Below are 23,398 nucleotides of genomic sequence, written 5' to 3'. Positions count from 1 at the left end.
GGAAACATGGGGCATTCTGGCCACACACTGACGCTGTAATTGCCTGGCTCCCAGCAGTCTGAGAAATGCAGCTTGGAGTCCGGCATGTTGCCACACAGGATCTCTTGATGTTCTGCTGTCTTATGCAACTGCTGAGTAGCGGGTGTGTTAAGATTTGCTTTATTTTCATAGGGTATGTCTACACTACCCCGCTAGTTCGAACTAGGAGGGTAATGTAGGCATACCGCACTTGCAAATGAAGCCCAGGATTTGAATTTCCCGGGCTTCATTTGCATAAGCGGGGAGCTGCCATTTTTAAAACCCCGCTGGTTCGAACCCCGTGCAGCGCGGCTACACGGGGCACGAACTAGGTAGTTCGAACTGGGCTTCCTAGTTCGAACTACTGTTACTCCTCCCCTGCTGCACTTTAAGCCTTGTCCTGTCCTCAGAAACCAAGAGGAACAAATTTTCTCCTTCCTCCTTGTGACACCCTTTTAGATATTTGAAAACCGCTATCATGTCCCCCCTTGATCGTCTTTTTTCCAAACTTTAAGGGAGCTTTCCCTATTCCTTTGTCCCAGAGGGACCGAGTCCTGTACAGCTCCTTCTCAGAAGATCTACTGAGAGTGCACTGTGCTGCCACAGACTGTCAGGCTGGCACTGTACTAATGAACATTGGAGTCATTTTCAGAGCAGTTTTTCAATAAGCAAAATATCTGCAGCATTTGTAAGTTTCCTTCTTCATAATAAACAGTATTTAATTAAAGGCCATGACACCTTTGCCAAAAGAAAGAAGTACCTCATTTTCTGCATATGCTTGCTCATGGGCAGTGCCATTTTTTCCTGGAATATCTTCAGATGTTACCACATCTACCACTCCTGGCACTTTGAGAGCCTCTGAAATATCAATTGTTCTGGAAAGAAGAATACAAATGGCCGTGCCACAATTGGTACATGTGGGACTAATATACTGAATACAAATGCAAAGAAACACAATTTTATATTCTTTTCAGATACTTTAATGTTGGGAAACTCTGAAATGCATTGATAAGTATATTATGCAAAAATAATCAACTGCTGTAGTCATGTATTTGAAGAAGACAATGGGGACAAGTAAGGGGAGGGAACATTTTTTAAATTTTAGTCCTAGTAGGTGAAAATTTGAGACACCCCAAAACATATTTTCCCTTTTGTACTAAAGGCTCCATGCATTCCAGTGTGGGCTCTTCCTTATCTGATGCTAACAAAGCATAAAGAGATCCTCACTTCACAATACCAGTCAGTCCTACATATGGTGGTAAGACAGTCCTTGTGCATTGTGTTGTAAGCTATGCCTAAACACAAAACATTCACGGGTCAAAATGCATCGTGCTGTGCTTGTCCAGTGTAGAGATGTAAAATCCTATTTAATTAGTTAACAGGTTAAACATTATGTTTAACTGGCTAATCAGTTAAGTGTGTGTGGGGAGTTTTATTCCAGCTGGCTGGGCTGAAGCAGCCCCCTCACCCACCATGGCTGGACAGGAGCAGACCCGCTGCTGTAGACCAGGGCTGCCCGGCTGGCTGCCAGTGCCTCTGCTTGCAGCACGCCAAGGCTGAGGCTGCTTTGGTCAGCAAGGGAGAAGCCCCCTGCCTTCAGCAGGCCTCACAGAGCTGGAGCAGCTCTGCCTGCCAGGGGCAGGGGGCTGCTCCAGTCCCCACCAGTTAACCGTAACCAGTAAGCCTCAGCCATTAAAGGTGAGGCTTACTGGTTATCCCAGTTAAACATTCACATCCCTCACCCAGTGCCCAACACAAATGGGCCATGATCCTGCAACACAAACACCATTAATAAAAGTGACTCTAGGGATGGCGTTGCAGTACCGCACACGTGAACAGAGGAGAGGATATAGCACATTTTATTTAGGACCAGCACTGTGGAGGGACATTCAGAAAAACCAGGAAGTGAGCAACATTCATTGAGGAACCTGTAAAATAAGGCAGCTGCAAGGAATCTGTCCCTGAGCTGCCCATTTTTCTTCTCTAGACAAGAAGATGCCAGGTTTCAAAGTATTAGCTCAGGGATGGGCAGGATGCCTGGCAAGCCACAGGATCCAGCCCACGGCCGCTTTGCTGGGTCCCTTACCACTGAGCAGCTCATGCCACTAAACAGCGGAGGGAGAGCTGCACACATTACCCCCACCCTCCTGTAAAATCTCTCAGCTCCCATTGGCCAGTTTTCAGCCAATAGGAGCTGAAATTTTTTTGCTGGGGACAGAGGCAGCATGTGAAGCCTCCTCCATCCCCCTCCCCCTGTGCCAGAGCAGAGCCACATGGAACAGTCTGGAATTGCAACAGACAGGCAGAGAGCCTGCCTCTACACCCATCCCCCTGTTTCCCTCACAACTACCTGCCCCAGGCACTACCCAAAACCTCTGCACCCCCTTCTCCCTCTTCTCCCAGGTCACAGCTCCCTCCCAGAACCTGCACCCCTTCTTATACCCCTCCCTCAGGCCAGAATACCCTCCTGCACCCATATCCCCTCTTGGATCCTGCCCTTCAAGCCCCTGCCCCAGATCACAACCCCCCTTCACCCAAATTCCCTGACACCACACCCATCCTGCACCCCAGTCCCCTAACCCAAGCGCCCTTCTGCACCCAACCTGCATCCCAGACCCCCCACTCCCTCCACAGGAGTGTGGCCTTTGACCACTTACCAAAATCTTGGCGTGCCCCCCATTAAACATTATTGCCCACTTCTGTATTAGCTAGTAACACTCCCTCTTTGTTCATAAATTACAGCTTTATCCTCCTGTTGTTTTCTGATTTTCCTTTCTACCGTGCTCTGTTCCAGCCCTAATCCAATAAAACTGAACATGCTTAATTAGTATGAACCAAGTCTGTTAAAACAGGGAAGTATCTATGTGAGCTCATACCCTAGCACTTTTCTTACACATCTTTTATTCACTTACACAATCTTTGCATGGGCTTTGGAACTGGTAACAACAGCCAGGAAGAGCTCTTCATCCATAGCACGAATGTCACTGCAGTACACAGCTTCACCAGTGGCATGCTTAACCCCGGATTGGTGCATGATGGGACGTCCTATTGGATCTTGGGGGGGCTGTGCTGGGTCTACATCCTGTTTAATAAGACCTATGTGTTATCCTAGAGCCAAAGCACTAACTATATATTATGCATTATCTATGAATGCCTTCTGAAATCATTTTGCCATGAGAAGTGTCATTAAACACACAATGAAATTGCCCAGATATTACGGCTTAGGATATTAACGGTTTACACTCTAAACCAAAAGTTCTATATAGTCATTTAGTTGTTACTGTTTATATTACCTTGGCACCGAGGGGCCTTAGCTGAGATCAAGACCCCATTGTGCTAGGCGCTGAACAATAATAGAGATAGTTCTTGTCCTGTAGAGCTTGCAATTTAAACAGATAAGACACAGAAAGGAACAGAAAAGAGATTTGTCCAAATTCACACAGAAGCTCAATGGAAGACCTGGGAATCAATGTTCTCAGAGTCCCAATCCAGTGTCCCACCCCCTGTTTTATGGTGCCTCTTACCTCATCCAGGCTCAAGGGCCTACTCCATAAACTTAAATATCACAGTTGTTCCAACCCAGCTAAAAATGAGCAATATCTGGTACATGGTCTATGAAAAAAAGTATTTGAAACCTTATCTTTATTAAGGGAGCACTTTAACTCAACCCTGCTTGCCTTCCTGAAAGGACAGATAAATGTTCATAAGAACAAAAATGAACCATCCCCTGTCGCCCATTCCTAGCTTGTGACAAACAGAAACTAGGAGCACCATTCCTACTCTATCCTGGCTAGTAGCCAATAGTAGACCTATCCTCCACGAACTTAGCTCTTTTTAAAACCCTGTTAAAGTCCTGGCCTTCATAACATCCTCTGGCAAGGAGTTCCACAGGTTAACTGTGTGTTATATGAAGAAATACTTGATTCCTAACAGTCTGTTTGCTTTTTTGACTGCTGCTGCACATTGAAGGTACGTCTAAACTACATGGCTCCGTCGACGGAGCCATGTAGATTAGTTTACTCGAAAATGGGAAATGAAGCAGTGATTTAATAATCGCCGCTTCATTTAAATAAAAATGGCCGCCGCGCTGCATCAATCAGCTGTTTGTCGGTACAGCGCAGCAGTCTAGATGGGGATCTGCCAACCCCAGAACCCTTTGTCAGCAGATCCTGTAAGCCTCATTTCACGAGGCATAAAGGATCTGCCGACAAAGAGTTCTGGGGTCGGCAGATCCCCGTCTAGACAGCCGTGCTGTGCCAACAAACAGCTGATCGGCGCAGCGCGGCAGCCATTTTGATTTAAATGAAGCGACGATTATTTAAATCGCTGCTTCGTCTCCCTTTGTCGTCCTGCCTCATCTACATGGCTCCGTCGACGGAGCTATGGAGTCTAGGCACACCCGGAGTGGATATTTTCAGAGAATTGTATAGATAATATAATCAATGTAGCAATGTAAGAGTATGTCTACACTGCACCATTTTTCTGGAATAATGACTGTTATTCCAGAAAAACAATACTAGCGTTCACATTGCAATTGCGTTATTTCGACAGAAAGTCAAGATAATGGACACTTTTTCTGGTGGTGGCAAACCTCATTCCACAAGGAATAAGCCTTTTTCTGAAAAAGCTTTTTTGGAAAAAGGTGTGTGTGGATGCGGAATAGAAACATTTTTTTTTTTAATTTGTCAAAAAAAGAGGCCTCCGGGAAATAACACAGGTGCCCTGCTGGCCACTCTGTCCACACTCATCACAACTCTATAGTTTCTGTTCCCCAACAGCTCTTAAAGCTGCAGACACAGGGGACAGGGCCTGTGGAAGGAAGCAAGTCTTGGGAGCTTCCAGACACCGCCGGTGCCACACTTCTGGGTACCATGTCCCAGCCACAAGACCCTCAAGAGCTCCCTGCCTGTCCCTGTGAGCACCATCCTGGTCTGGAGCAGAGATCCTGGCCCTTCTTGAGGTGAAGGACAATGAGGAGAACCTCCAGGATCTCTGCTCCAGATGCAGGAATGTAGACATATACGGCTGGATGGCTGACAGCCTGGCCATGAAGGGCCACATCAGGACAGTGGAGCAAGTCCAGAGCACACTTAAGGAGCTCTGGCAGGCCTATGCCAGGGCAAGGGAGCACAGCTCACTACTATGAGGGCTTCCACCGCATCCTGGGGGGGAGATGCAGCCCCTTCCCCACCCTGGTGGTGGACTCAGGGCTGGAAACGTCCATTGTCACCCATCTGAGGGTCCCAGTCTAGGAGGAGAACAAAGAGGAGGAGGAGGAAACGGCGAGCAGTGACCACAATCACCCTGGAGCCAGTACTCCAGGGCCAGGATGTCTCCCGGGCATCCTCTGAGGCAGGGGAGGGATCATCAGGTGAGTGCTCTTAGTTTTTCCCAAACACAGGAATGACCCACACAAATACTCAGAGCACCCACTTCAATACAGGAAAACAAACAAACCCTAACCAACTTTCCACCAGTTCATCTCCAGTTGTCACCTACCACCACCCCATGCCAGCATCTCCATCTGGGATATCATTAAACAGTTACAACCCATACTCAACGGGACCACATCCTGAAAAACTTATTTCCAAACCACCTCTCTTCTGGCTTTCAAAGAGCCTTCCCACCTCACCAGACTCATCATCAGAGCCAAGTTCTACGCAGAGCAGGACCAACTAACTCAAAGCAGCAACATACCCGACCAGAATAATAGACACAAAACCTGCAGACATATCTCCACTGCTACTAGAAATTACTCACTTTGTGCAACTTGCAAACATGTCTCTTTCACCAATAAAAGCCATGATCTTACTCCCCTTCTCTCTCAAGGACCCACATGGCAACAGCACCACTGCAAACAACTTTTGAAAAGCTACAACAGCAATGCAGCGGTGTTGTACCTGAGTTGGTCCCAGGACACAAGTGGGGTGAGGTAATATCCTTTATTAGACCAACTTCTGTTGGTGAAAGACACCAACCTTCAGGATTCACAGAGCTCTTCTTCAGGTCTGGGAAAGGTACTGAGAGTGTCATAGCTAAACACAGGGGCTACGTCTAGACTGGCATGATTTTCCGCAAATGCTTTTAACGGAAAAGTTTTCCGTTAAAAGCATTTGCGGAAAAGAGCGTCTAGATTGGCACAGATGCTTTTCCGCAAAAGCACTTTTTGCAAAAAAGCGTCTGTGCCAATCTAGATGCGCTTTTCCGCAAAAAAAGCCCCGATCGCCATTTTTGCGATCGGGGCTTTTTTCCAGAAAACAAATCTGAGCTGTCTACACTGGCCCTTTTGCGCAAAAGCTTTGCGCAAAAGGGACTTTTGCCCGAACAGGAGCAGCATAGTATTTCCGCAAGAAGCACTGATTTCTTACAGTAGGAAGTCAGTGCTTTTGCGGAAATTCAAGCGGCCAGTGTAGACAGCTGGCAAGTTTTTCCGAAAAGCGGCTGATTTTCCGGAAAAAATGGCCAGTCTAGACACAGCTAGGGTGACATAAGTACAAAGAGACAATGCAGTTAGTGGATAGTTAGGATGAAAAACCAGAAGGTGTAATGCTCATTAAGGACAGCAAGGCTGTGTCCAGACTCAGGGGTTTTTTCGAAAAAACTTCACCTGCGTCTAGACTGAAGCCGCGTTCTTTCGAAATTAAATCGAAAGAACGCGGCTTTTCTTTCGACGGCGGTAAACCTCATTGCACGAGGAAGAACGCCTTCTTTCGAAAGTCCCTCTTTCGAAAGAAGGCGTTCTTGAATGTAAATAGGGCTTCTTCGAAAGAGAGCATCCAGACTCACTGGGTGCTTTCTTTCGAAAAAGCAAGCCGCTTTTTCGAAAGTTCCGCGTGCAGTCTAGACGCTCTCTTTCGAAAGAGGCTTGCAGTCTAGACATAGCCCAAGTGGGTACTCACAATTTACATCTGGTTTAGTTTGATTTGAAAGCAACCTCACTGACCTGATATGTTTGCATACCCTGGGGTGCTTCAAAGTGGAATGTTCCGAGGGCACTCATGTTCTTCTTTGATAAGTCAGGATACTTAGCTGGGTACTGAAAGGAAGGCAATTTAACAAGACTTATGTCATATTATTGCTTTTAAAGCTAAATTTTCCATTTATAGATTTTGAAAAACATAACTGTTAAAGAAGCAGAGATTTCCAGTTTGCTCTCACAGTTCAAATAGCTGCACTATTGTGAAATAGTTGTGAAATGGAACAGAATTCTGGGTAGTGATATGCAAATGAGAGTCACAAACATTTCCTTCTGCTTCAGACTTCCTTGCCATAGCAGGAATCTTTTCAAGTGGTGGAGAGTTTACACAGGACATAAAACTATAGACAACATTTAATGTGAGCTTATCACCTGAGATCAAAAACCCGCCCCATCCCACCAAAAATCACCGCGCTTGGAGGGTACTTCGTTGCCAGGACAGGGTGGAGGGGGCTGCTGTTAAAAGGAGTAACAGTGTCAAATTTGAAAGCAAGTAACTTGCAAGCAAGGAGTCTAACACTGACCATCTCACCTGGGTTTTCCCATGGTATTTGGGATAGTATCACAAGACACAACGGGCACAAGGGATCATGTACTGACAATGCGTTCTGGGTATATTTAAGGCTGGGATTCAATTTTATGGATTCATTGTGGTTAGCTTCTAATCAAGGGAGCTGATAGCCATGCTAGGCCCTAGCCAATGTGAGGGGCCTGGCTTCACACTCCCAGAAGGGGTGGGGAGGACTCAGGCGGCCCTAAGTTCTGCCCAAAATGCAGTGCCCCCCTCCCGTGCAGCCTGGAGCATGCAGTGCTGCACCTCCACCTCCCCAGATAGCCCTAAGAGCCATCTGTAGCACCTTGGTGTTGATTTAAAGGGTTCAGAGCTCCCTGTGCTGCTGCCGCCACAGTACCGTAGTAGCGGCAGTGGTCAGAGCCCCAGCTGCCCTCTGTCTCCCCTCTCCCCCCCCCGCAGCTCCATCATTGAGCCTGCTTCTGTGCACCCTTAAGTTTTGCACTCTTGCAGTTTGACAGCCAGGGACTACATCATTGTACCCTATTGCATCAGGGTTCTGGGTCTCTTCCTGGACAGCCTGATGTAGCCATGCAAGGGTCCCTTGTTGGCATTTTCAGACCATTTCTCCATGTTACATGTTCTCCTCAGGCTATCCCGTATTTAACACATCCACCTGCTTCTCTCAAAGAAGCAACATTATTTATAAATGGAAACAAGCTATCTCTGCCCTAACATTTTATTACCACTAAAGGAATTCCATCATCAGGCAATGCAAGGACTGGTACTTCACTGAGAACATGTTGAATTGTGACCCTGAACAGATAGTTTAGCCTAGCAGGGCTCCTTAGCATAGTATAATAACCTGACTTGGGGCAGGAGTTGAGCCAGGGTTCACTCTGCATTCAATAAAGTATGTATCAGTCCTGCCATCCAGTTAGCCTGCAGCCATCGCCATGAGAGCTAAGCACCAGGCAATAAACATTGGGGATAGCCTTTCCAGGAAAAGAAGTCAGCTCACCAAATGCAGTGCAAAACCACTTACCATTTTATTTAACCCATGTAACACTTCCAGGTAGAACTTGAAAAGGAAACTAACAAGCAGAGTTCTTCTGTATTTCACCTTCCCACCTGGAGCAGAGGGGGAGAGAGAAATTTCTTCAAGCACCAGTTTGCAAGCTTCATCCAACATCTGCTCATTCCATTGCCTGGGGGAGAAACAGACATGCACACACATATACTTACAATACTAAATTGCAGCTAAAGCCAAAATATCAGGTAATAAAGGTTTAATTCACCTGGGCCTGATCTTGCAGTCATTTTGAATCAACAATCAAGCCTGAAAAGGTGAACATTGAGGATAAGTCTACACTGCAGTAAAACACGCATGGTTAGCTTTTCTCAGTGGTCGCAGGCTCCTGGGGTTCAGACCAGGAAGGCTATAAGACTACAGTGTAGATATTCAGACTTGGTTTGGACCCTCTTCATCACCAAGTCTTATAACTCTGCAGCCTTCTTGAACCTTGTGAGCCTAAGTCAACTGACATGGGCCAGCCATGGGTATTTTATTGCAGTATAAACATGGGCTATTTACTTTCAACAAATTGGTAACTATTTATATCAGTATATTAGGAGTAGAACTGGTTGGAATTTTGCATTCTATTTTTCCCTCCATGAAACTTATACTCTTTTAAAAAAATGGAAATGTTCAGGAAAACATTCAAATTTCCTCAAGATGTTCCATTTTTTAAAAAAAATGTCAATGTAAATTTATTTTGATCATGTTTTTCATTTATTGGTTTGTATTTTTTCTGCACTGTCAATTGCAACCAGTCAAGTTTACTGTCATTTCACTTTCAAATTTGAAACGCCATTTTAAAACATTATAATTGTCTAGAAATGAAATATGGTGATTTTTTTAAAAAGGAGCTGAAAAGTCCATCTGAATGACAAACAAGTTAGAAATTGGCAGAATTATTTTATTCTAATGTTTCATCCTACTCTAATTAGCAGTGCCAATTACTTAACCTTTTCTCCATTGTGCTGCTCTGCAACATCATCCATACTTGTGCTCACTATACGTATTATGACACACCCTATCCTACTTGCACAGAAAACATGAGGTCCTCCAGTTTTTAATAAGGTCACTTATTGTCATTTAAAACTGGTTGGGTTAGATTCACCACTCCTGAGACAGCTACATGTTAATTACACTCATGTTCCAGCAGAGGCTACAGTGGTGGCAAACACCTTTGCCCTTGGCAAGGGGCATTCCACCAGGAGAAGGGAACTTTATCTTTGAGTTGGAGCTTGGCAGCAGGATCTCCAGAAGAGGCTGTTGGGGAGTAAGCGGTATTAGGACAAAACATCTTGGTTATTCCCAGTCCATTGTCATTGCTGCCCACTTTCAGGACAGTGGCTATTGTGGGTGAGGTGTGCAACTGCTGTGATCTTTACATTTGAGTACCCATCTGTAGCCAGACAGGAACCTCCCTTGTAACATCCATTTTTGCTTTCCTGGAGCATACAGGGCACACAGAGCAGAAGGCCCGGATATGCAGGCTGCTGTGACCGTGAATGGCTGTAAGCAGAGATATGCCAATTGCTGACCAAGAGGCTGCCAAAGAGTGCCCTTGACTTAACCCATATTGATATGAACACACAGCCGTCCGCGGGGGGAGGAATCTCTCGCCCAGTAAAAAAAATGTCTAGTACTCACAATTTAGTTATCTCTCTTGCAAGTGTAAATTAAGTTGAAACTTGCTTGTAAGAACTGGCGCCACAAAACAGACCAGTACAATTCGGCATCTTAGATAAGAAAGAGGATACGGGCCCCCAGGGGTATAAAGATGGGTCCAGCAGCACATTTACTCTGAGTGCCAATCTACCATCTATCTGCTGGTCGGGTTTGGTGTTTGACCTCCCGAGTTTCCAAGGGGACGCCCACCTCGTATTCGTCTTTCCTAGGAATTGAGAGACCGGCCCTGGCCTGACACGCTGGAGTCGAGAGGCACAGAAAGGGGTAAAAATTGTACCTGGATGTGGTCCTTTGTCTTAAGTGTACACATAGACTTAGAGCTCTTTAAAGATTAAGCTGTCACTTGGTACCATTATTTCTATTTTCTATCTTTATTTTCTTTGTAACTATTTTTAAAATCTGTATTTGCTAACAGTTAAGAAAGAGAGCAATAGCCATTGTAACCATATGCTTTTATAAGTCTTTTTAATAAACCTGTAACTGTTTAAGTTTTTAACCTGACTCCTTCAGTTGCTGTAACAGAACCAAGCACAATTTAAAAGAACTTCAGCCGGTCATAAGGGACAGGTATAGGAAGAGCTTGGGCGTTTGGATTTGTGTCACTCCCAGGTAACAGGTCCATTGGGGCACCTCTCAGTCTTTCCCAGGCTGCCTGCTGCAAAGGGATTTTTGCATCCTAGCAGCTAAAATCTGAGGTGTAATAAGCTCTTCCTATAAAGTAGCATCTGTTGGCCTGCTGGCTACCCTCTGCGACGGGACCCTGGTCCTAGCAGTAAAGACATGGACGTTAAACCTTTTCTCGGAAACACACACACACACACTGCCCTGACCATTGGCTGACACCATTAGCAGAATGTGGCCGATCCAAGGGTTCATAAAGACCACTATGTTTGCTGTTGGAGATGTACTAAATCATACAGTACCTCCCTATGAGCCTCTGGCAGGATTTCCTTGCACTGACTGTGCCAGAGCCAATGCCTCCATATAAAATATTCAGGTCCATAATGATGTCGGTGTTTGGTTTGAAAAGGACTCTCATTCCAGAATTCACAATTGATAAAGCATTTTTCCGGCGCTCAGCCTGTCGGAATGCTGATACAAAGTCATCCTGATCAAAAGAAGGGAAGAGGAATTCTATCATTGACAGAAATTGACTCTATTTTGAGTTTTAATTAATCACAAGTGACCCAAAGAAAGAAAAAAATCGTTTTGCTCAAATCAAATTATACAATGATTTAGTAAAGTTTCTGCATTTCTTCCAAATGCTAACTAGTGATGGTCTGACATGTCTCAGAGGATATGCTTGCAATAAGCCTGTTGACAGGTTGTCCTGAAAAACTAAAGATGTCCACAATGGTTCAATATATTGTCAGAAACACCCACCTGAAATGCTGGACAATCAGTATTGGTGCAAGTCACTTCCAATATTTGCTTTCAGCACAAAGCCAGGAGGCAGTGCTGTGCCAAAGCACCTGATTTTGCCAACTTATTTTAACAAGATTTCTATATTTTGTGCCACACTGCTAGAGATAAAAGAAGGAACTGCTGGTCACAGTCAATTCTTAATTATTCAGAAGCTCAATTCTAATTTGTTTGGAAGCCAATTCTACTTACTCTAAAATAAAATAGTAGCTTCTACCATACTCAGCCTGAGGCTGCCTTCTTGTCTGGTCCCCATACTGGGGATTTAACAGGAGCCCAGCAGACTTAAAACCATGGAGCTGATGAGCAAAAGCTTGGGGACTGAAACAACTGATATTCTCTGTGGAACCCCACTGGGTTGCAGAAACTCCTCGTGAAGTATAGGTTTTAAATGTGCCCCTTCCAGAGTCAGAAATGGGCCCTGGCCAAGCCTTAAGATCTGAACAATCCCAGAACTTTAAGCTGTTCAATATCCAGATCCAAGATTTAAGTACATCGCTTTCAGTGTTTCATGGCACTCAGATCCAGCTCTCAGTCTCTGGTGCTCACATGAAATGTGAGTCTCAGGATTACATGGTCAGAAATGAGCCCTTTTACAGTTGGAATATGTTCTCAGAATATTTCATGCCCACACTTATCACCTGGGAAAAATTCACCTCAAGTTGCCAGAACCCCCCCCCGCTTCCCCCTCAAAAAACAACAGAAAATGGGTATAAATAAGAATGAGGATATGAGCTACAAAAACAGCATCTGTGCCTCCACCCACATACAAACGCACCCTCACTTTCTTTGCTTTCTTGCAAATAATCTGATACTGTGTTCACACTAAGTAGCACCATATCTGGTGAATGGTCAATTGTTTTCAATAACTGTTCGAGAAGTAGGATCCTATCCACCCGTGAGAAAGTGTGGGCAAATCAGGTCTGCGGTTCATGGCCACAAAGTCGTTTTCTGTGGGGAGGCCAATGAAGTTCACCATGCTATCAGTGTTATTACTGTTTGATTTAGCTGCCAGGTGTGAGTGATCATTTCAGTCAGCTAGCAATGGTAAGCTCCAGTGTCTCCGTTATGTGAGAATGGCTCTCTCTGTGTTTCTGTGATTTCCATGTATGATGGGGAGTGCCTCCCCCGCACTAGCCAAGACAGGTTAAACATACATTATGGACAGTAGAAATCCTGCCTCCCAGGTGCCATAGCAGTATAAAAGAAGGAAGCCCAGATCATTTTGGGTGGGATGCCAGAGAGGAAGGACCTGTGTTGGGAGCGCCTGCATAGAAGTGACTACAACCCTTGACTGAAGAACCTGGAGGTCCCTGAGATTAGTTTGGACCCCTATGACCAAAGGAGCCTTGGGAACAGACTCCAGGGAGCCCAATGCCTCAGGGACTGCTTCACCAAAGACATCTATAGGAAGTGACCCAGAGAGGGCAGACGAGTGGTATCTCTCCATCAGGTAAGCTCGGTGTGAATCAGTTGTGGACTGCTCTGCCATTGATAGGGTCCTGGGTCAGGGCCTGGTGGAGTTCAAAGGGCCCACATCCCTCTACCTGGGCTGCCCGACCCCCTGGTTGGCATTCCTCCCCCCAGGGCTGCATTATGACTTTCGTGGGCCCTAGGCACTTTTGCCTTCGTGGGCCCCTTCCCCCATAAAAAAAAAATATTAAAAATTATTTTTGATATAACTTTAAATACTTCAACATTTTTTTTCTGTTTTAGGCAAAATGTAATAGATTTTCGTGGGCCCTAAAAGTTTCATTTTTTTCTGATGTGAGAAAAAAATTAACACATTTTCTTCGACCCTAAAAGTTCAATTTTGTTTTCTGATTTTAAAAGAAATTAAAACATTTCCGTGGGCCCCTAAAAGTATCGTGGGCCCTCGGCACTGTGCCTACTGTGCCTCATGGATAAGTTGGCCCTGCCTCCCCCCACTCTGGATGCTGACATTTAGGTCCTACTGCCTGTCACAGGAGAGCCACCTGGTTGACTCTGGCTGCTAGGCCGTGCTGGCCACCCTCGTTGACTCTGATGGTTAAGCCATGCTGCCCTGGGGTGCTGGGGCTATCGTTGTGGCTTTGTTGCTTAGGCCCCAGAGTTGTGGGGTATAAGACTGGCGAGAAGACCTGGTCGAGGTTTCCCCATGACCACTACCCACTTTTAGGGCTGGGGAGTGCATACACTACCACGCTATGGTGTAACTTCCAGGAAGACACTGCAGTTTTGCTTTTTTTTTCTTAACTTCCCCTCTTTAGAGGGGACGGGTTTATATTCCCTGTCCAAATTCTCCTCCAGTTCATTATTGTCCAATCATAATCAGAGCTAAAATTCTGAATTTCTGAACAGAAGCGCTGCTGTTCTAACAGATTCACTATAGAGTGCAGATACTGAATTTTTGCCTTTTTTTTTTTAAACAAGAAATCTGCCATGGACAGCCAGCCTTTAACTCCACACTTACAATATAGTCATTAGTGCTGATATGCTCCCTTTGGCTATGTCTGAACTACTTCCCTCTTTCAAAAGAGGGATGTAAATTAGGCAGATTGAAAGTGCAAATGAAGTGGGGATTTAAATATCCCATACTTCATTTGCATAATCGTGCAACAGCAGTCTTTCGAAAAAGGGTATTTCGAAAGTGATGCCGCTCTCTAGAGGAGGTTCTTTAGGAAAAAAACCTTTTTCGAAAGATCCTGTACTCCTCAAAAAACGAGTTCAGTTTGTCTGGGGAGCCTCAGGGGACTATCTGAATACGTCTGCACTGCAGGGCTAAAGTAGAGTTAAGCTATGCAACTTCAACTATGTCAATTGTGTAGCTTAAGTTGAAATAGCTTAACTCGGCTTTTGGCACTGTCTACATAGCAGGAAGTTGAAGGAAGAAAACTCTTCCTTCGACTTCCCTCACTCCTCCTGAAATGAGGGTTACAGGAGTTGGAGTAAGAAGTCCTCCAGATTGAAATCATGGCTTGCAGTGTAGACGCGCTCTTTATTATTTTGGAATAATGTCAGTTATTCTGAAATAACACTGCTGTGTAGACATAGCCTCTGTGACACCACGAGGAGACTCTTAGTGATCCAGGAGTTCGTATTTGTTATTGGGTTGGTGAAATCTAATCACTGAACACACCACCAGCTCGGGGTCTCCTGGATTTCTCTTTTCAGCTTGGGCAGGTCCTGCAGGGTCAGCACAGGCAGAGACTCCCTTGGCCATTTCCTTGTCTGCTTGAATCTCTGCACTCTCACTTTTAATGGGGTTTTACTATTTCCTCTGCAGTTCCACCATGTCCACTAGAGGGCCATCTGATAACACCACAATCGCTAATATTACAATTTTCCTTCCCTTAACTCGTTAGGGTCAAATCTGCCACCCTTCACTGCCTGCCAGATGGATGGGCAGCTATTGATCAAGTGGGAGTCCATTTATCGCATCTAATATAGATGTGATAAATCAACCACTGACTGCCCTGCCGTGGTAAGCAGAACAACAACTTCAGCTACGTTATTTGTGTTGCTGAAGTTGTGTAACTTAGCTCAATGGCTCGCGGTTGTGTAGACTAGGGCATAGTGATTTACTTTACTGTGAGGGCAGTCCCATAGAAATCAAAAGACCTACAGAGAGTAAGCTGCTAATCACCAAGTCTGAGGGGGGCAGAATCCGGCCTTTCATTTGGTGGGATGTGGTAGCAATACTGCTTCATCACTGGTTTAATAGGGCATCCAAGATTGCTACAGTACCAAGGATGGATGCCTGCATACATAGTATAAGAGAAATAACATAGGGACTCAGTGACTAGAAATGCAGACAGATGAGTTTTAGCTTGGCAAAATGCAAGTTAATATATCTGGGAGGACGTAACACTACACCTAGAAAGCAGAGACTTAGGGCTTGTCTTTGTGGTCAGTGCCAGGGGTGTCCCAAGGTATGGCTCTCCCACTTTTAGTGGCTGTATGAGCAAGAGACAAGGAGCAGAGGGATGAGAGGCGCGAGAGGCGCCTTGGAGGAAGGGGTGGTGCAAGGGCTCAGAGGAAGAGGTGGCATGGGGGACAGGGCCATGGTTTGGGCACCAGTCCCTCTCCCCAACTTTTAAGGACCCCTTTCCTGTTCAGCGCTGCAGAATCTTTTTAGTGAAGATCTTCCATCAACAGAATCCTGTCTGCATAGGTTGGAATGACTATATTGCACCGGGGTGTGGTTATTTCTGCAGCTCTCTTGCTCTCCCCTAACACAATCCAGATGGGGGAGTCCTGCTGCTCCTTGCTCCCCCCCCATGTAGCCTTCTAGGGGTGCATAGAAGAGCAGCATTCAGGCTCAGGCAGAGGGAGTGAGCGAGCAGCAATGCCCACTGTTCTGTACAACCAGATCAGTTTCCTCACATGGGAACAGGGGTGTGTGTGCATGTGTTAGGGATGAAAGAAGGGTGGGGTGACTGGAGAGCCCAAGGGGGACAGGGGCAATGGAGAGACACCCACACGGGGTAGGAGCAATAGAGGACAAAATATCAATTCGGCTAGGTGTCGTTTTCCAGAAGGCCAGCTCTGGTAACCCCTCTGAAGTCAGCGGCACTGCTCATAAGATTAATTGTGCCAAACATTTGCAGGATCGGTCCACAGGTGACATTGGTACTGAAGATTTGCAATGCATATTAACAAGATTTCTCTTTTGCTCTAAGGCCATGTAACGTTATGGAGAGCACACCTTGGTAAAAACAGCCCAGAAAGGCCCCCAGAGGGCTTACCTTCTTTGAGTATGGGATGAGAACTGACACAATGACCTCTTTTGGCTTAAGACCTGCATTTTCATATCTCGCCAGAAACTGATCATTTAAAGGAATCTTTCGTGTTCCGTCTGTTGGAAAGAAGTGTAGTTGGTTAGAGACTGTGGTGTGAGTACAGACAGTCTGCACTTTCCAGATGCAAAGCTCATCTAATCTGTGAAAGAAAATACATCTGACATTTCTACTCTACCGGCCTGTACACAGGAATTTCTCTCTCTCTCTCTCTCTCTCTCTTTCTCTCTCTCTCTCTCTCTCTCTCTGTGTCTTTTGTAAATGTGGACTGTATGGCTGTGTCTATACTACATGCCTCTGTCGTCAGAGGCATGTAGATTAGACACATAGGCAAAGTCAAATGAAGCCGCGATTTAAATGATCGTGGCTTCATTTAAATTTACATGGCTGCCGCGCTGAGCCGACAAACAGCTGATCAGCTGTTTGTCCGCTCAGCGCGCTAGTCTGGATGCTCCCCTACCGACATCAAAGCCCTTTGTCGGCAGCCCCGTTATTCCTCGTGGGATGAGGTTTACCGTGGCTGCCGAGAAAGGGCTTTGATGTTGACACCCGCGCGTCCAGACTAGCGCGCTGAGCCGACAAACAGCTGATCAGCTGTTTGTTGGCTCAGGCGGCAGCCATGTAAATTTAAATAAAGCCGTGATCATTTAAATCGCGGCTTCATTTGACTTTGCCAAACAAACAAATCTACATGGCTCCGTCGACGGAGCCATGTAGTTTAGACGTACCCCAAGGGTATGAATGCACCCCTCAACGGTCCCCTAAGTCAGGCTTCTCCGACCGGCCAGGGGAAAGGAGGAGTAGCACACTGTCTGAAAGCCTCCTTCCCCCATGCTCTGGCTGTCCAGGGGAAGGCTGGGGCTGATCACCCCACCCCAGCAGCCAGCCCCAGCCCCAGCCTGTAGCCTGCTCCTGATACACTTTTAGTATGTGGCGGGCATCCGGGGAAGCTGGCTGGTTATGTGTGTGAGTGAATAAGAGGGGCAGTGTTAGGGAGTCTGTGTATCTGGGGAGCAGAGTTAAGAGGAGATTAGGTATGTGAGAGAGGCAGTGTTAAAGGGTGAGTAAATGAATGTGTGGGAGAGGGTCCGGGTTAAGATGGAGGCAGCAGTTTGTGTATGTTTGAGTGTGGCAGAATAAAGGGGTAAGTAAATATGAGTGTGAGAGAAGGGGGTGTCTATGTGAGGGGCAGAAGGGAAAGGTGGGTGAGTAGATAGGGGTGGGTGTGGCTGGGGAAGGATTAAGGGAAAGTGGAGTGACCTGACATCCCAAAATTATCTTGAATACATTTACCTCCCCCAGTTATTCACACTCGCAGTCTGGTGCCAAGTTAATTGCAGGAAAGGCAGAGGCGGGAGAGAGACGAGCAGTGGTAGGATGCGGGAGGGCGGGAGTGTGTGTGAGAGAGAGGGGCAGGCACAGAACGGGGAGTGTGAGACGGGGCAGGTTAAGGAGGATGAGGTTAGTGTACGTGAAGGTTGGAGTTGAGTGAGGGTGGGCAGCGCCGTGTGCAGGCAGGAAGGGGTGTGACTGAGCCCAGGCTGGGAAGAAGGGTAAGGGGGACGGGAGGCTGGTGCGGCTCCTGGGGGGCTGTGCTGAGGCAGGGCAGGGCCGGGCAGGGCGTTTGGAGCCCAGCTGTCTGCCCCAGTCTGAGGACTCTGCGATGGCCGCAGGGGCAGCGGGATAGGTGCGGGGTCCGGCAGGTGGCAGCGGTGGTGGTTCCTTGCTGGGTTGTGGAGTGGTGGGGCCCAGGACCCAGAAGCAGAAGTGGGGCCAGAGGTGGCTGGATGGGAAGCGGTGGGGATGGGGGAGCAGCAGAGCTCGCTGAGTGCCCTGTGGCTGCCCCCCACCATGGCGCCACTGCCCACTGGCGGGCCCTGGGAGCCAGGGCAGGAGGCAGCCAGGCCACGGGAACCAGAGCCCGGCAGCAGAGCGAGGAGCTGGGGCCACTTCCACCCGGGGACCTGGGAGCACAGTGAGGAACTGCCACCACCTCCTGAGCCTCCTGCGAGGGAGCCAGGGATCCCGGGGAGCCCCCCAAGGAGGGGCTGGACGGGCGCAGCAGCTGCCATTGCCTCCTCCTGCGGAGACACGTGTAGTGCACCATGTACTGTGTGGAGAACGACCGGGCTGGGCTGGGACCCCACCCACTGGAGCCCCTGGGGCCCTGCCCCCCGCCCACGCTGCACCCGCGCCCAGCCCGGCCTAGCACCTAAGGCAGGGGGGAATCAGCCCCAGCCTTCCCCCAGCCAGCCAGTGCATAGGAGAGGGAGTCTTGAGCGACGCGCCTCTCCTGCCTTCCACTGGCCAGTGGAGCACGCTTACGTCAGGGACCAGGGGGAGGGGGAGTGTGCACCTCCCCGCTGTTTATGGGCCTGCTCTAGCATTTAAGTGTGTAGAAATGACATTGATCCTATTCAAATACAGATTCATAAACAGAAAAAAGGTTCAAATCAGTAACAATTCCTTCATAACGATTTCACCATCTCGAAAGTCAGTGGCATGCAGTGACATGTTTAGCAAGGTGTGCAACAGATGATAACATTTACTTTCAAAAACATGACACAGCTGTTAATAAACCAAATACATTTGCTAGCTCTGGTCCATGACAGAGGACTGAACTGGGCATTTTCATGCCTTGTGTATTTCATCTACATTTGCTGTGGAAGTTTGCTCTGTCTTGGTCTAAGCTGTAGTATAGCACTGGTTAGGAAAAGGTAAGCAACAATGATCACTGTGAACAACTGCCAAGTGAATTTGATATTCTTTTTACTTCCCTGCGCTTTTGTTTTGCTATTAACAAGACTTTTTTTATTCCAAATTGAACATTTTAAAACAACCTGTATGGAAGCTTTATGTTACAGGCTTTTACAAAGATTTTTTTTTGGCAAGGAGTGGCTGGTGAGAGAGACTATGGTACAGAACAGGAGAACAAGAGCAAGTAAAGCATATTATAAAAAGGCAATTTTCAAGGATACACTTAAAAGTGGAAAAGTTTTAGGTGTACTAATGAAGTGAAAACAGTAGGGGGACAGCTTGTTTTTAAACATCTTAAATAGACGTATTGTTTTAAAACAGTAATATTTCAAATAAATTAATTAGGTGTGTAATTATCTAAGGTCTTTGTTTAACAAATTACTATTTTCTCCTGTAAGTTTAATGGAACTTACTTGCCCGTGGCTACTGCTGTCTGACCTCAGCTTACCTTGCTTCCTCTCTGTAGCACATGCCTTGTGTATTCAACTCTACATGTGCATGCTTCTTGTTCCACACTATGGAGCCCTCTAGGCAGTGCATGCGAGGTTACTCTGTCAGAACATTGGTATGCAGAACAAAATGGCACCCTTCAGATTTGTTCAGACCAGGACCTGCTATTATTTTCTGAGGCATGCAATGTGTGTGTTACATGCATAGACTGCTCGCCCCAGTCTAAACTAAAGTTCTCCAGTCCTATTGAAGTCAAGGGAATATAGTTCACACGTTTCAGAATCTGGTTTTAGATTGTAAACGCTCCATGGTAGGGACCCTTCCCTTTGACCCTATTAAATCCCATGCATTTGCTATACAGATAATAAATGCTAATACAGATGGCACCCTGGGGACATGAGCAGTCCTGAACAAGGATGTTTGCTGAACCAAGGGAGGTCAAGCCTCCAGGCTTCTCCTGGGACTCCCCTCTTGGTCACCAGCCCCAGCCAGCGCACTGCCCCAGGCCCGCCTGCTGGGCTCTGCTGCCCGTAGTCTGCTGGAGGGACACTGCTCAGGCTTGCAGGGTTGTTGGCTGCCTGGCGGGGCTTCACTCTGGGCCACTGGGGCGCTGGCTGGAGGTGCTCTGGGCTCCTGGCCACCAACACTGTTCTGGCTGCCAGCCCCGTGGCCGGGCTCTTTGTCCCCAGGCCACTGGTCCTGTGGGCTGCTGGCTGGGGCTCCTTGGCTGAGAAACCTTCTGGTCCAGGGAGTCTCTGGGCCTGCCAGATCATGGATGTTGCTGGACCAGAGAATCCTGGACCAGAGAGGTTCAACCTGTACCACTCTGCTGTGTGCATGATGTTGAATTCTGCTGATTTTAGTGCCAATAATAGAGGAATTAGTAAGCTCATTAGATAGATCTGTAAAAGCTATTTTATGTTTAGCTAGAAGCCATCTTGTATAACAAAAACCATTTCAGCTTTTTGTCTTTGCACATAGGCCACAGTGAACTTTCTATCACCCCATGCGCCAGGCCAAGACAGATGTGCTATTGGAATGTGTTAATTGGGCTGGTTCAAAAAGGAGAGGTACCGCCATCTTGTTAATAAGGCTTTGTTTTTCCTAGTTTAATTAATTATTTCTGTAATTAAATGCCCTAACGTCAGACTGTTTGGTTAAGGGTATAAAAATACTAAAATTAATTGTATTAAACAGCTTTACTGGGCCCGACTTTGCTGGGACCACGTTTGGCTCACTTTGCTTTACTAATCAATAAAGCAATCAGTTGTTAGCCGCCTAAACAAAGAAATCAGATCTCTAGTCTGCTTCGACAGATCTCTTAGTCTCTTTTTAGTCAAAAGCTTTAAATGCCAACCTAGAGGACATTAAACAGCTCGCACACGGTAATCATTAAAGGCTGAAATTATCTGACTTCATAAAAAGCAAAAGAATTATCCTGGAACATCTTTGGTTCAGGCTGCTGCTCATTAAGGTCCCAATTTGCAAAGTTACCATTGATTTTAGTTGCTAGAATGAAACACTTTGGATTTGATTTTCAGAGGTGCTGATCCTTTTCCCTGCACAATCCCAGGAGCATCAGTAGTAGTACTATCCCTTACCCCCTCCCTTGTGGGCGGGCCTGAGCTGGGAGAGGCACTAACAGTAAAAGCAACCAATGAGAGCGTATAAGAAACTATAGGATAAATGTGGCCATTTTGGCCTTTGCAGAGGAGCTGCTGGCAGCAATGGGAGCACGTGATGCCACATGGACATCTTTCTCTATTTGCCCCTCCACTGCACTTCCACGGCACTGCCAGCTTTGTTTCCTTCTGCCCCTTGCAGCAAAGGAACAGAGCACCCTGGATTGGCTAACACTTTTTGTCAATTGCAGTAGGGTTGACATCCACACCAGGGCCAGCTCTGCACCTCCAGAAGGAAGGGGCGGGATTGGGGAAGTGATTGAAAGAGTCCAGGACTCTGGTCATTGCTGTTGCTACAGTAGCAATAGTGGCAGCCAGGAGCTCTTGGCTCTTTTGTATCACTGGACCCCAGGACAATTGTCCCCTTTGTCTCCCTGCCCCACCATTGGCGGGCCTGGCCAGTTGCAGCCACAGGAAAGCACCAGAATAATTTTGTCCTATGGAGAAACAAGTGAAGGTACCCGTCACTTGTACTGCCACTTGCATTCTGCAGTGAGGCTCGCAGGTCTGGCCCAGAGACGTAATAGAGAGATGCTGAATCTTACCTTTTGATGCCAGATTGAGGATAGAGTTGCCAACGGCTAGGACGGGGTTCAGGTCCCAAGTCGAACCTCTACTTACAATATGTCCCCCTAAAGACTGTAACAAACAAAGAGGTGAGTTTAATTGCTGTCTTTTCCGTGTCTAGCAATATTGATCTAAAACCATAATCTTGTTTTTAGGAATATTATGAATTTAAGGTAATTTATTGTTCAAACTTAATTGAAGTTTCATGTTCAAACTTCTCCAAATGATCATTTCCCTCTCATCTGAATTTACAGCTCATGGAGGATCTTGACCTATAACCCTGGTGAAAGACACCCTGGGTAGGTGACTGATCCCGAAGAGAGAAAATGCCACTCCTCCCGATTGGAAGGTGGGTACAAAAGACCTGGAGCAACTGAGGTTTAAAGAAAGATGGAAGGGTGGGGCAATGATGCAGAGTGGTTCAGAGTGAGGAGAAGCAAAGGCTGCTGTGGTACTGAGTTTCCACACAGTAAGGGTACGTCTACACTACAGCGCTAGTTCGAACTAACTTAGTTCGAATTAGTTAATTCGAACTAAGCTAGTTCGAACTAGCGCATCTAGAACTAAAAACTAGTTCGAACTAGCGTTTTGCTAGTTCGAACTAGCGCGTCCACACTGATTGGACGCAGGGGGGCATTTAAGGGCAGCTGAAACCGGTTCTGGCAGGGCATCAGGTCAGCAGTTGCTTTGTGTGGCTGCTGTCTGAGGCTATCTGAGGCTCGTGCTTAAAGGGACCCCCCCTGGACAGCCGGTTCTCAGCTTTTCCTGCTTGCTTGCCAACCTCGCCGAGGGACAGCAAAGCGTCGGTCTCTGTGCCCGTCTGTGTCGGTGCTTCCCTTCGGGGGGGCCGCCGCAGGTGGCAACATGGAGCCACGGCTCGCCCTGCACCTTCTGGTGCACGTTCTGGACTTGCTGCTGCAAGCCTGCCAGCAATGGCTCGAGGCTGCCTGGCACCACCTGGGGAACGTCAGCCCCCTGCCTCTCCGCCTGGCCGCCCTGGGGGCCGTGGAGGAGCCGCGGCGGCGCCCCGGCACCGGCGTGCCCCGCCGCATCTGGCGTCTGGACACCAGCAGCGACTGGTGGGACCGCATCGTCCTGGAGCGCTGGGACGACCGACAGTGGACCCAGAACTTTAGGATGAGGAGGGACACCTTCCTGGAGCTCTGCGAGTGGCTCGCCCCTGCCCTGCAAAGAAGGGACACTCGCATGAGGCCCGCCATCCCCCTCCAGAAGCGGGTGGCCATCGCCCTCTGGAAGCTCTCCACGCCGGACAGCTACCGATCCGTCGGGAACCAGTTCGGCGTGGGGAGATCCACTGTCGGAGCAGTGCTCATGCAGGTACGGCGCTCGTCGGCCACCGAGCCGGGGGGGAGGGGGGCTGCGAGGAGGGGATGGGCCGCCCCAGGGACAAAGGGGGGGGCGGGAGGAGGCGAAAGCGCCCCGCACCGGAGGGGTCGGGCTGTCCCGGCCGTACTACAC

General features: G+C 47.4%; 1 protein-coding gene across 1 annotated transcript in view; it reads right to left on the bottom strand.

Moving 5' to 3' along the window:
- Nucleotides 1-23,398, bottom strand: part of LOC102453236 (aldehyde oxidase 3) — a 105,508-nt gene that overhangs the window by 47,384 nt on the left and 34,726 nt on the right. Inside the window, exons 12-18 of the mRNA XM_006117936.5 lie at nucleotides 21,898-21,991; nucleotides 16,413-16,522; nucleotides 11,187-11,371; nucleotides 8,551-8,713; nucleotides 6,962-7,054; nucleotides 2,931-3,100; nucleotides 779-893 (exon numbers count right to left, since the gene is read on the bottom strand). Of these exons, the coding sequence (XP_006117998.3) occupies nucleotides 779-893; nucleotides 2,931-3,100; nucleotides 6,962-7,054; nucleotides 8,551-8,713; nucleotides 11,187-11,371; nucleotides 16,413-16,522; nucleotides 21,898-21,991 (930 nt within the window). The remainder of the gene's footprint in view (nucleotides 1-778; nucleotides 894-2,930; nucleotides 3,101-6,961; nucleotides 7,055-8,550; nucleotides 8,714-11,186; nucleotides 11,372-16,412; nucleotides 16,523-21,897; nucleotides 21,992-23,398) is intronic.

This window comes from Pelodiscus sinensis, chromosome 7, assembly GCF_052426305.1.
Source record: "Pelodiscus sinensis isolate ZL-2025 chromosome 7, ASM5242630v1, whole genome shotgun sequence".
NCBI lineage: Eukaryota > Metazoa > Chordata > Testudines > Trionychidae > Pelodiscus > Pelodiscus sinensis.
Note: the sequence above shows the minus strand (reverse complement) of the source record. Positions and strands in the feature narration are given on the sequence as shown.